This window comes from Cetorhinus maximus, chromosome 1, assembly GCF_964194155.1.
Source record: "Cetorhinus maximus chromosome 1, sCetMax3.hap1.1, whole genome shotgun sequence".
Taxonomy (NCBI): Eukaryota; Metazoa; Chordata; class Chondrichthyes; order Lamniformes; family Cetorhinidae; genus Cetorhinus; species Cetorhinus maximus.
In genome coordinates, this window is record NC_135879.1 from 1,028,102 (window position 1) to 1,042,367 (window position 14,266).

At 48.3% G+C, this 14,266-nt stretch overlaps 1 protein-coding gene across 1 annotated transcript; it reads left to right on the plus strand.

Annotated features, from left to right (window-relative positions):
- The first annotated feature begins 3,922 nt into the window (after positions 1-3,922).
- On the plus strand, positions 3,923-14,266 carry nansa (N-acetylneuraminic acid synthase a). The gene is made up of 6 exons (XM_078562862.1): positions 3,923-4,171; positions 6,039-6,254; positions 7,841-7,940; positions 8,014-8,168; positions 12,828-13,094; positions 13,876-14,266. Exons 1-6 carry the CDS (start codon positions 4,040-4,042, stop codon positions 14,062-14,064), a joined length of 1,059 nt encoding a protein of 352 aa, XP_078418988.1. The 5' UTR covers positions 3,923-4,039; the 3' UTR covers positions 14,065-14,266.

Below are 14,266 nucleotides of genomic sequence, written 5' to 3' on the forward strand. Positions count from 1 at the left end.
ACGGAGACACTGAACCCGGACAGGCACGGAGACACTGAACCCGGACAGACACGGAGACACTGAACGCGGACAGACACGGAGACACTGAACCCGGACAGACAGAGACACTGAATCCGGACAGACAGATAAAGAGACTGAACCCGGGCAGACACAGAGACACTGAACCCGGACAGACACAGAGACACTGAACCCGGACAGACAGAGACACTGAACGCGGACAGACACAGAGACACTGAACCCGGACAGACAGAGACACTGAATCCGGACAGACAGAGAAAGAGACTGAACCCGGACAGACACAGAGACACTGAACCCGGACAGACACAGAGACACTGAACCCGGACAGACACAGAGACACTGAACCCGGACAGACACAGAGACACTGAACCCGGACAGACAGAGACACTGAACGCGCACAGACAGAGACACTGAACCCGGACAGACACAGAGACACTGAACCCGGACAGACAGAGACACTGAACGCGGACAGACACAGAGACACTGAACCCGGACAGACACAGAGACACTGAACGCGGACAGACACAGAGACACTGAACCCGGACAGACAGAGACACTGAATCCGGACAGACAGAGAAAGAGACTGAACCCGGACAGACACAGAGACACTGAACGCGGACAGACAGAGACACTGAACCCGGACAGACAGAGACACTGAATCCGGACAGACAGAGAAAGAGACTGAACCCGGACAGACACAGAGACACTGAACCCGGACAGACACAGAGACACTGAACCCGGACAGACACAGAGACACTGAACCCGGACAGACAGAGACACTGAACGCGGACAGACAGAGACACTGAACCCGGACAGACACAGAGACACTGAACCCGGACAGACAGAGACACTGAACGCGGACAGACACAGAGACACTGAACCCGGACAGACACAGAGACACTGAACGCGGACAGACACAGAGACACTGAACCCGGACAGACAGAGACACTGAATCCGGACAGACAGAGAAAGAGACTGAACCCGGACAGACACAGAGACACTGAACGCGGACAGACAGAGACACTGAACCCGGACAGACAGAGACACTGAATCCGGACAGACAGAGAAAGAGACCGAACCCGGACAGACACAGAGACACTGAACGCGGACAGACACAGAGACACTGAACCCGGACAGACACAGAGACACTGAACCCGGACAGACACAGAGACACTGAACCCGGACAGACACAGAGACACTGAACCCGGACAGACACAGAGACACTGAACCCGGACAGACAGAGACACTGAATCCAGACAGACAGAGAAAGAGACTGAACCCGGACAGACACAGAGACACTGAACCCGGACAGACAGAGACACTGAACCCGGACAGACAGAGACACTGAATCCGGACAGACAGAGAAAGAGACTGAACCCGGACAGACACAGAGACACTGAACCCGGACAGACACAGAGACACTGAACCCAGACAGACAGAGACACTGAACCCGGACAGACACAGAGACACTGAACCCGGACAGACACAGAGACACTGAACCCGGACAGACAGAGACACTGAACCCGGACAGACACAGAGACACTGAACCCGGACAGACAGAGACACTGAACCCGGACAGACAGAGACACTGAACCCGGACAGACACAGAGACACTGAACCCGGACAGACGGAGACACTGAACCCGGACAGACGGAGACACCGAACGCGGACAGACACAGAGACACTGAACCCGGACAGACAGAGACACTGAACCCGGACAGACAGAGACACTGAACCCGGACAGACAGAGACACTGAACCCGGACAGACAGAGACACTGAACCCGGACAGACACAGAGACACTGAACGCGGACAGACACAGAGACACCGAACATGGACAGACACAGAGACACTGAACCCGGACAGACACTGAGACACTGAACCCGGACAGACACAGAGACACTGAACGCGGACAGACAGAGACACTGAACCCGGACAGACACAGAGACACTGAACCCGGACAGACAGAGACACTGAACCCGGACAGACACTGAGACACTGAACCCGGACAGACACAGAGACACTGAACCCGGACAGACACAGAGACACTGAGCCCGGACAGACAGAGACACTGAACCCGGACAGACAGAGACACTGAACCCGGACAGACAGAGACACCGAACCCGGACAGACACAGAGACACTGAACCCGGACAGACAGAGACACTGAACCCGGACAGACAGAGAGACACTGAACCCGGACAGACAGAGACACTGAACGTGGACAGACACAGAGACACTGAACCCGGACAGACAGAGACACCGAACCCGGACAGACAGAGACACCGAACCCGGACAGACAGAGACACTGAACCCGGACAGACACAGAGACACTGAACCCGGACAGACAGAGACACTGAGCCCGGACAGACACAGAGACACTGAACCCGGACAGACACAGAAACACTGAACCCGGACAGACAGAGACACCGAACCCGGACAGACAGAGACACCGAACCCGGACAGACAGAGACACCGAACCCGGACAGACAGAGACACTGAACCCGGACAGACACAGAGACACTGAACCCGGACAGACAGAGACACTGAACCCGGACAGACAGAGACACTGAACCCGGACAGACAGAGACACTGAACCCGGACAGACAGAGACACTGAACCCGGACAGACACAGAGACACTGAACCCGGACAGAGACACTGAACCCGGACAGACAGAGACACTGAACCCGGACAGACACAGAGACACTGAACCCGGACAGACAGAGACACTGAACCCGGACAGACAGAGACACTGAACCCGGACAGACAGAGACACCGAACGCGGACAGACACAGAGACACTGAACCCGGACAGACAGAGACACCGAACCCGGACAGACACAGAGACACCGAACCCGGACAGACACAGAGACACTGAACCCGGACAGACACAGAGACACCGAACCCGGACAGACACAGAGACACCGAACCCGGACAGACAGAGACACTGAACCCGGACAGACAGAGACACTGAACCCGGACAGACACAGAGACACTGAACCCGGACAGACAGAGACACTGAACCCGGACAGACAGAGACACTGAACCCGGACAGACAGAGACACCGAACCCGGACAGACACAGAGACACTGAACCCGGACAGACACAGAGACACTGAACCCGGACAGACACAGAGACACTGAACCCGGACAGACACAGAGACACTGAACCCGGACAGACACAGAGACACCGAACCCGGACAGACACAGAGACACCGAACCCGGACAGACAGAGACACTGAACCCGGACAGACAGAGACACTGAACCCGGACAGACACAGAGACACTGAACCCGGACAGACAGAGACACTGAACCCGGACAGACAGAGACACTGAACCCGGACAGACAGAGACACCGAACCCGGACAGACACAGAGACACTGAACCCGGACAGACACAGAGACACTGAACCCGGACAGACACAGAGACACTGAACCCGGACACCCGGGTCCGGATGTTGGGGCGGGACCTCCGGGCGTTGAAAAGCGCAGATGTTGCCTTGGTTACCGGTGCGTGCAGCAGCTGCCAGAGGAACGGGGCCCGGCGGGAGGGGGCGGGGCCCGGCGGGAGGGGGCGTGGCACGGTGGGAAGGGGCGGGACCCAGCATGATGGGGATGGGCCCGTCGGGAGTGGGCGGGTCCCGGCGGGAGGGGGCGGGGCCCGGCGGGAGGGGGCGGGGCCCTGCGGGAGGGGGCGGGGCCCTGCGGGAGGGGGCGTGGCACGGTGGGAAGGGGCGGGACCCAGCATGATGGGGATGGGCCCGTCGGGAGTGGGCGGGTCCCGGCGGGAGGGGGATGGGCCCGGCAGGAGGGGGCGGGTTCCGGCGGCAGGGGGATGGGCCCGGCGGCAGGGGGCGGGGCCCGGCGGGAGGCGCATGGGCCCGGCGGGAGGGGGCGGGTTCCGGCGCGAGGGGGCGGGGCCCGGCGCGAGGGGGATGGGCCCGGCGGGAGGGCCGTACGGCGCAGGCGCGGAGTCGCTCGGTCAGTAGGTTTGCCGGAGCCGGAACCGGGATCTTGGGGTGAAGATGACGATGGAATTCGAGCTGTGCCCCGGGCGGCTGATCGGCGGCGATCACCCGTGTTTCATCATCGCCGAAATCGGCCAGAACCACCAGGGCAGCATCGAGATCGCCAAACAGATGATCCGGATGGTCAAGGTGGCGGCAGGGCCGGGGGGAGGGCCGGGGGGAGGGGGGTTGGGGGGAGGGGGGCTGGGGGAGAGGGCGTGGGTGTGGGGGGAGGGGTTGAGGGGGGAGGGAGGGGGTGATGGTGGAGGGTGGTGTGAGGGGGGGATGGGCAGGGGAGGGTGGTGTGAGGGGGGCTGGGGGTGAGGGGGGCTGGGGGTGAGGGGGGCTGGGGGTGAGGGGGTTGGGGGGAGGGGAGGGGGGAGGGTAGGGTACAGGGGGGAGAGGAGGGTGTTGAGGGTGAGGGAGGGGGTGATGGTGGAGGGTGGTGTGAGGGGGGGATGGGCAGGGGAGGGTGGTGTGAGGGGGGCTGGGGGTGAGGGGGTTGGGGGGAGGGGGTTGAGGGGGGAGGGGAGGGTACAGGGTGGGAGGGGAGGGGGTTTGAACAGCCCACCCAGAGGGAGGAAGGGGCTCTGCGGAAGGGGGGGTGATTATTCTGAAACCAGTTTTAAAATAAAATCTGAAATTGCTGACAAGGCTCGAGCAGCATCATCAGAACCTTTAGCAGAAACTTGATGAACAGAAGCTAAAACTCTGAGAAACCAGTAAGTCACCCCCACCCCCACTGAGTCAGGCAGGCGCTGGAGACAGAAACAGAGTTAGTATCTCAGGATGAGGATTTCTGTCAGAATTGACAGATGTTAAAAATGTGATACCTTTTTATGCAGATGCAGGGGATAGTATAGAGGGCAGGAGAGATCAAATGGTGCGAGGCAGAGGTGTAGTGATGGGACAAAGATTCTGCCAATGCTATCAGTTCTCTGACATCTGCTCCTATCTACGTGTTTGAGCAGATTGTGATTTTAACAATAACTTCAGTGCCTTTAATGTAGTAAAATATCCCAAGGTGCCTCGATGGAGTGTAAATCACAGAATCTCACACTGAGGCATCAAAGGAGATATTAGGACAGGTGAGTGTGAAGGTCTTGTGGCCCAGTGGGTGGTGTCCTTGCCTCTGGGGCAGAAGCTCTGGGTTCAAGTCCAAACAGGTTGATTATCAGCCTGTAAATCCTTCCAATACGCCTGATGGCAGGCAGTAAGAGCAGGAGAGTTTCTGGTCAGCCACACTGCAGAAGGCAACAACAACTCACTGCAGTACTTTACCAAGCGTAATCATGGACCCTTCAATGGAAGTCCACGGTCACCAACACCCTCTTAGGACATGGTACCTGGAGGAGGACCAGTGAGCAAAAGCTTGGTCAGTAAGGCTGATATGACTGGTTATAACTATTTCCTATTGGATGGGTTTGGTTAAATTGACTCTTTAGAATAATTTCTAAATAATCTTTTTTCAACACTAGAAATGATAGCTGCCAAGGCAGAAATAGTTTACATTTCATTTTCCTAAACGCAGTGAAATTCATTTGGTTTAATTATAAACTTGTGTGCTGGCTTGTAAATTTTTTTTTATTCGTTCATGGGATGTGGGCGTCGCTGGCTAGGCCAGCATTTATTGCCCATCCCTAATTGCCCTTGTTCAGAGGGCATTTAAGAGTCAACCACGTTGCTGTGGGTCTGGAGTCACATGTAGGCCAGACCAGGTAAGGGCAGCAGATTTCCTTCCCGAAAGGATGTTAGTTGAACCAGATGGGTCTTTGTGACAATCAGCACTGGTTTCATGATCATCATCAGACTTTTAATTCCAGATTTTTATTGAATTAAAATTTCACTATCTGCCGTGGTGGGATTCGAACCCAGGTCCCCAGAGCATTACCCTGGGTCTCTGGAATACTAGACCAGTGACAATACTACAATGCCACCACCACCACCGCCTCCCCTATGTTATGAAAAGAATAAGTGTTTTGTAAATTTCTGCTGTCTTTGTGTTTTTCATTCGTAGGAATGTGGGGCAGACTGTGCAAAGTTCCAAAAGAGTGAGTTGGAGCACAAGTTTAACAAGAGAGCTTTAGAAAGGCCTTACCCATCTAAACACTCGTGGGGAGCCACCTATGGAGATCACAAGCGCTACCTGGAGTTCAGTCATGAGCAGTATAGGGAGCTCTCCAAATTTGCACAAGAAGTTGGTATCTTTTTCACAGCATCTGGCATGGATGAGGTATGTCCTATTTTTAGGTTATTTATGCCAATTTGTTTTTTTACTTCTGGTTAAATATAATGTCCCCTGTAAATACCGTTTATATTTGCATAGTTTTTAAAATCCAGTTTCATAAAAAGTCTGATAGGATCAGACAGTAACTTCAGGTCATAATTGCAAGTTTCATCTCTCCATTGTGCTTGGATATCTAAATAATGGATTTCATTTAACAAAAAGGGATGGTTAGCTGCAAGCTATGTTCAACATTTCCTCCTAACAGCATAAGGGCTGATGTGTCTGTGTTGTTAGCAGGAGCTGTTGTGTAATGACCACACACGTTCACAATCTCTAGTTATGCTACCCACTGAATATTCAGATCAGAATGACTCTTTTATTGGTGATCTGTACATCAACTTCAGTTTACCCATCCTTGTTCCATAACCATCAATATCCTTAACCAACAAAAATCTATCATCTGTTAAATTTTCAGTTGATCCCTAACCTCAGATTTTTGAAGGCGAGAGCTCCAGATTTCCACCAGCCTTTGTATGAAGAAGCGCTTCCTGACTTTCCCCAAATAGCCTAGTTTGACTTTCAGGTTATGCCCCCTGATCCTATACTTCCTCACCAGATGAAATGGTGTAGAGAGAAACTATCAAATCATCTAACCACGAACACCTCGTGTAAATCATCTATTAATCTTCCATGAAACAGGTACTTTTTTATTGGTCTACCACTACAATACTGATTGTCAATGTAAAACACAATTGGCATGAGTAAAGGCCCTGTTTATTTATCAGACAGTGCCCTTCCCACACGTGCTGTCATTTCTTTCCAGTTCTTGTGGAGACCAACTGCTGCCTGCGTGCACAAGGTGGGAACTCTGGCAAAATCCAGGCTGTTGCTTCTAGAAAGGTACCAACAGGAAACACTGCTTACCTTCACTGTCGCTGAGTCAAAATCCTGGAATTCCGTTCCCAACAGCACTGTGGGTGTACCTACACCACATGAACTGCAGCGGTTCAAGAAGTCTGCTCACCACCACCTTCTAGAGGGCAATTAGGGATAGGCAATGAACGCTGACCTAGCCAGCAACGCCCACGCCCTGTGAAAAAATAAAAAAACTCTGTTATGATAGCCCCCATATTAAGATGAGAGCTGGTGGGGGCACTGACTAGCAGGATAATGGTGTGTAAAATGATAGTTGACACCTTTCCTATCTAGCAGAGGCTACTGGCAATATGCATGGCTGCACTGTCAGGAAGCACCTTTTTCATGTTTTATTCAGTCAGCTGACACACCTGTAAACTTTTATTTCCTGGTTAATTCAAACTGTTTTCTTTTTGTTGTTATGCCTATTGAAGCTTAGCTTGAGTTAATAGTCATTTCACTATTTGAGTATCTTTTCAGTAGGCACAGACTGGAATCAAGATTGTTGAAATGAGTTGAGGAAAAAGGTTAGTGAGCAATAAGGAAGTCTATAAATGGAAAGATACAGCAAAACATCCAGATAAGTAGCAATGTTAGAATGAAAGACAGAATAAAAGGATTAATGATGAAAACCCGTGCCAGTGGGCAGACTGAATGTTTGTTCCTCTGTATTGCAGATGGCAGTTGAATTTCTTCATGAACTGAATGTGCCTTTCTTCAAAGTTGGCTCTTCAGACACAAATAACTTCCCATATTTGGAAAAAGCTGCCAAGAAAGGTAAATAAGCGACATAATTTCCCACCATATGATTCAGTTTCTACTTGTACTGATTATTTCTTTCTGTTGGCAGGTCGGCCAATGGTGATCTCTAGTGGGATGCAGAGCATGCAAACAATGAGGGAAGTTTACAAAACTGTGAAACCCATCAATACTAAGTTTTGCTTTCTCCAATGCACCAGTGCATACCCAGTGCAGCCTGAAGACACTCACCTACGTATCATCACGGTCAGTATAATGCCCAAATGTAGCATTCTCATTGAGAGTTCCTAAAACTTAGGGCTTATCTGCCTGGCTGTACTTGGAATAAATCTCCCTTTGTGTTCTTCTCCATTTCCAGAGAATTGCCTGTTTATTCTGTGCTTTTCCTGTCTTGCCCACAGTTTGTAGAACTTGGCAGCATTGATTGGGGCCATTCAGCCCATCATGCCTGTGCTGGCTCTTTAGGGTTAATGGGATAGCTCTTCGGATCTCCTGCTTAATTGGGAACCAATATAGTTCAGTTAGCACAGAGGTGATAGATGAACAGGGTTTGGTACAAGTAAGGACATAAGCAGCATCGTTCTGGAGGGCAGAATGTAGGAAGCTGGCCAGTTGTGTTGGAATAGTCAACCAAGTTGCATGTGACCCCATTCTCCTGCATCCTGTGAAGACCCAACCAATAAACAGTCCATTGTTCTGGAGTTATCAGTAGCTTTTATGCTGTATTGTCTTAATCTCTAGAGTTAGACACTACAGATTTTAATGTTTATAACTATTCCTGTTTCCTTGCACTGGACTGCTTTTTGAATTGGCAATAAGGAAGAGATGGGTTTTTGTGAAGGGTTTTGATAAGAACAAGCAAAGCCAATATTAAGTAAAGTGTACTATTCTAAAAGGCATGCAGGAGCAGAGGGACCTGGATGTATATGTGCATAAATCATTGGAGGTGACGTGGGAACTTAAAGATGTTAATAAGACATACCAAAACTTAGGCTTTATAAATAGGAGCATAGATTACAGAAGCAGGAAAGTTATAAAGATTAGTCATAAAACATTGGAGTATGGTGCCCAATTTTGGGCATTACACTTTAGGAAAGATGTGAAGGAATTGGGGAAGGGTGCAGAAAGGGACTTTAGTTACATGGATAGATTGGGGAAGCTGGAGCTCTCCTTGGAGAAGAGCTGGTTGAGAGGAGTTTTGATAGAGATATTCAAAATCACGAGGGGGCATCTGGACAGAGTAGATAAGAGAAACTGTTCCCTATTGACAGAAGGGTTGAGAACCAGAGGACACTGATTTTTAAAGTGAATGGCAAAAGAACCAAAGGTGATATGAGGAGTCCTTGGCTTGCTGCATTGTTCCAGTGAAGCTCAACGCAAACTGGAGGAATAGCACCTCATCTTCTAGGCACTTTACAGCCTTCCGGACTGAATATTGAGTTCAACAATTTTAGATATTGAACTCTCTCCTCCATCCCCACCCACTTTCTGATTCTTCCCCCTCCTTTTTGTTTTTTCCAATAATTTATATAGATTTTTCTTTTCCCACCTATTTCCATTATTTTTAAATGTATTTCCACCCATTGTGTATCTATACCTTTTATGCCCTTTTAGTCTTATTTCACCCCACCCCCACTAGGGCTATCTGTACCTTTCATGTCCTGCTCTCTACTCTTAATTAGCACATTCCTTTAGATAATATCACCACCTTCAACACCTCTTTGTTATTTTGTCTGTGACATCTTTTGGTTATCTCCACCTATCACTGGCTGCTTGTCCCAACAACACCACCCCCCCTTAAACCAGCTTATATTTCACCCCTTTCCTATTTTTACTTAGTTCTGTTGAAGGGTCATGAAGACTCAAAACGTCAACTATGCTCTTCTCCGCCGATGCTGCCAGACCTGCTGAGTTTTTCCGGGTATTTCTGTTTCTGTTTTTGTAGTGATATGAGGAAAGACTTGTTTGCACAGTGAATGGCTGGGATTTAAAATGCACTATCTGAGTGTGTGGTTGAGGCAAAGTCAGTTGTGGCTTTCGGAAGAGAATTGGATAACGATCTAAAGAGAAAATTTGCAGGGCTTTGGGGAGGATAATGGTGGGGAAATGGGATAGCTGAGTTCCTCTTGCAGAGAACTGGCACAGAATGAATGGTCTTCTGTCCTGTAACCATTCTATGATTCTACACCACGCAACATCCTGACGTGGAAATTTGTCACAGTACCTTCATCATTGCTGTGCCGATCCTGGAACTCCCTACCTAACAGTGCTATGGACTGCAGTGGTTCAGGGCTATAGCTCATCACCTTCTCAAGGACATTTAGGGAGGGGCAATAAATGCTGGCCTTGCCAGTGACACCCTCATCACATAAATGAATAAAGCCAGGGAAGTGGAAAAACAAAGGATGTGATAACAGGACACGTAGAAAATATCAACGGGATTAGACAAAGTCAGCATGGATTTATGAAAGTGCAATCATGTTTGACAAACTTACTGGAGTTCTTTGAGGACGTAACTAGCAGAATAGGTAAGGCAGAGCCAGTGGATGTGGTGTATTTGGATTTTCAGAAAGCTTTTGATAAAGTCCCACATAAGAGGTTAGTGTGCATAAAGCACATGGGATTGGGGGTAAATTGAGAATTGGCTAGGAGGCAGGAAACAGAGTAGGAATAAATGGATCTTTTCGGAGTGGCAGGTGGTGACTAGTGGGGTACCGCAGGGATCAGTGCTTGGACCCCGGCTATTCATAATATGTATCAATGATTTGGATGAGGGAACAAAACCTAATATTTCCAAGTTTGCTGACGACATGAAACTTGGGACTGCGAGCAATGTGGAGGGTGTCGAGAGGCTTCAAGAATGCAGCTCACCACCACCTTCTCAAGAGCAACTAGGGATGGGCAATAAACGCTGGCCCAGCCAGCAAAGCCCACATCCCGTGAATGAAAAAAAAAACAGGCTTCAAGGCGATTTAGACAGGTTGAGTGAATTGGCAAATATGTGGCAGATGCAGTATAACGTGGATAAGTGTGAAGTTACCACTTCGGTGTGAAAAACAGAATGGCAGAGTATTATTTAAATAGTGATATATTGGGAAATGCTGATGTACAAAGGGACCTGGGTGTCCTTGTACACCAATCACTGAGAACAAGCATACAGGTGCAGCAAGCAGTTAGTGCGGCAAATGGTATGTTGGCCTTCATTGCGAGAGGACTTGAGTACAGGAGCAAGGATGTCTTACTGCAGCTGTACAGGGCCTAGAGTATTGTGTGCAGTTTCGGTCTCCTAACCAAAGAAAGGATATACTTGCCATAGAGGGAGCAGCGAAGGTTCACCAGACTGATTCCTGGGATGGCAGGATTGTCATATGAGGAGAGATTGGGCTGACTAGGCCTGTATTCACTGGAGTTTAGAAGAATGAGAGAAGATCTCATTGAAACATATAAAATTCTGACAGGGATGGACAGACTGGATGCAGGGATGATGTTTCCTCTGGTTGGGGGGGTTCTAGAACGAGGGGTCACAGTCCCAGGATACAGGGTAGAGCATTTAGGACGGAGATGAGGAGAAACCTCTTCATTCAGAGGGTGGTGAACCTGTGGAATTCTCTACCACAGAAGGCTGTGGAGGTCAAGTCACTGAACATTTTTAAGAAGGAAATAGATTTCTGGACTCTTAAAGACGGCAAGGCGTATTTGGGGGTGCGGGGTGGGGTGACAGGGGAGCTCAGGAGTACGGCATTGAGATAGAGGATCAGCCATAATCATATTGAATGGCAGAGCAGGCTCGAAGGGCCGAATTACCTACTCCTCCTATTTTCTATGTTTCTTTGTTTCCACATCTGTACCATTGTGTGTTGGTGTCCCCCAAGGACCTACCCTTGGTCCCCTCCTATTTCCCTTCTACCTGTTGCCCCTCAATGACATCTGAAAACACAGTATTAGTTTCCCCACTGACACTGACCCAGCTCTGACACACCACAACCTTTCTTGACTCTCCACTATCTCTAAATTGTCACTGTTTGCCTGAAATCCAGTACTGAATAAGGAGTAATTTCCTCCAACTAAATATTGGGAAGACCAATGTATTTGCGACAAATTCCATCCCTCTGACTAGGAGCTGTCTGAGACTGAGCCAGGCTGTTTGCAATCTCGGTGTCATATTTGGCTCTCAATGAGCTTCTGACCACATCCACCAAAACTGTCTGTTTCTATCTCTGTAACATCTCCAAACTCTGCCCTTGTCTCAGCTCATCTACAGCTGAAACCCTTGTGCTTTTTTTGCCTCTAGAGTTAACTATTCTAACTGACTCCTGGCTGGCCTCTCATGTTGTAAACTTGAGATCATCTAACACTGTTGCATATGTCCTAATTTGCACCAAGTCCCGTTATCCAACATCATTGTGTTTGCTGACCTTTCTTGGCTTCCAGTTCACCAAAACTTTGATTTTTTTATAAAATCCCTGCATGGCTTGGCTCCTCCCCATCTTTATTATCTCCTCCAGCCCCACAACCCTCCAAGATACCTCCGCTCCTCCAGTTCTGGCCTCTTGTGCATCCCTGATTTCAATCACTCCACAGTTGGCAGCCATGCCTTCAGCTGCAAAGGCCCTGAGCTTAGGAATTCCCTCTCAGCCTCTCTACCTTTCTTTTCTCCTTTAAGATGTTTCTTAAAGCTCTTTGATCATTTGTCCTAATATCTCCTCCTGTGGATCTGCATCAGTTTTTCTCAAAGTAAGTTAGAGGATATAACTTAACGATTGTTCATGGGAGTCTCTTCCACATATCCATTAATTCGGGAACAAACAGGATTTGACCCAATCTCTTAACTAATTGTTTTGCCAATTGCTTACCCAATTTTCACTTGTTTTCTGTTGAGATGTTTTTTTTTCTTTCTACTTCCAGGAATATAAAAAGGAATTTCCAGATATTCCTATTGGATACTCTGGCCATGAAACTGGAATTGCTATAAGCATAGCAGCAGTCGCATTGGGAGCTAAGGTTTTGGAACGTCACGTGACCATGGACAAAACCTGGAAGGGCAACGACCACCAAGCATCTCTGGAGCCTAGTGAGCTACGGGAACTGGTTCACTCCATCCGTACTGTAGAAAAGGCATTTGGATCTCCCATCAAACACATGTTGCCATGTGAGATAGCCTGCCACAACAAGGTAACCTTTCTTCAATGGTTTGTGCAGAGTATTGAAGAACAAAATCAATCCTAAACAAGTGCTTAAAGCTTTTCTCTTTCTGTGCCAGCACTTTAATAATTATTCAGTGCCATCGTGCAAAGACAAGGAAAGAAAGTTTAGCCTGTGTTCAAAATGGATTTTTTTTAAGATTATAATCTTTTCAAAAGCACTCAGCTACTCTTTCTAGACACACGAGAATGATCAATTCCATGTGTTGGCTTTTTCCCAATAAGATGACTGGTGTAAAACTAGCAAGAATACAGACGAAACACTCATTGGAATAAATTAGTGGCAGCACATTGTACTTTTGGATCAGTTATTTTTCCGCAGAAGTATTTTTTTATTCTTTCATAGGTTGTGGGTGTTGCTGGCAAGGCCAGCATTTGTTGCCTATCCCTGACTGCCCTTGAAAGGGCTTGCTAGGGCAGTTGTGAGTCACCCACATTGCTGTGGGTCTGGAGTCACATGTAAGCCATAGTGGGTAAGGATGGCAGTTTTCCTTTCCAAAAGGATATGAGCCAGATGGATTTTTTACAACAATCGATTATAGTTTCATGGTCACCATTACTGAGAGTAGCTTTCAATTCCAGGTTCTCAGGTCCCCAGAGCATCCATCTCTGGAGTACTAGTCCAGTGACATTACCACCATGCCATCATCTCCTACATAAATCCAGTTAGTATAATGTGTAGGGAAGCCATAACATATTGCATGTTTCATTAAAGCAGTTAAAATATTTATCTTTTTAAAAATCTTTTATAGCTGGGAAAATCATTAGTCGCCAAAGTGACAATTCCAGTAGGAACAAAACTGACCCTGGACATGATGACTGTGAAGGTGGCAGAACCCAAAGGTATTGAGCCAGATGACATCTTTAAACTGGTGGGGAAGCAAGTTAAAGTCCACATAGATGCAGATGAAACAATCTCAGGTGACATGATTGAAAATTAAAGAAAGAAGACCTAAGTTTATACAAAGGTGGTGAATGAATGAAATATCTTAATTTAAATTGCCAATAAAATTAGCCTTGTTGGATGTACCAAATCAAGCATTTTAATTTTATATCTGACTTTAATTGGGGAAAATGTCACTTTTACACATCTGGAACTACTGTACCAAATCAATTAAATAAAAACTTAACTGCTGCATCAAA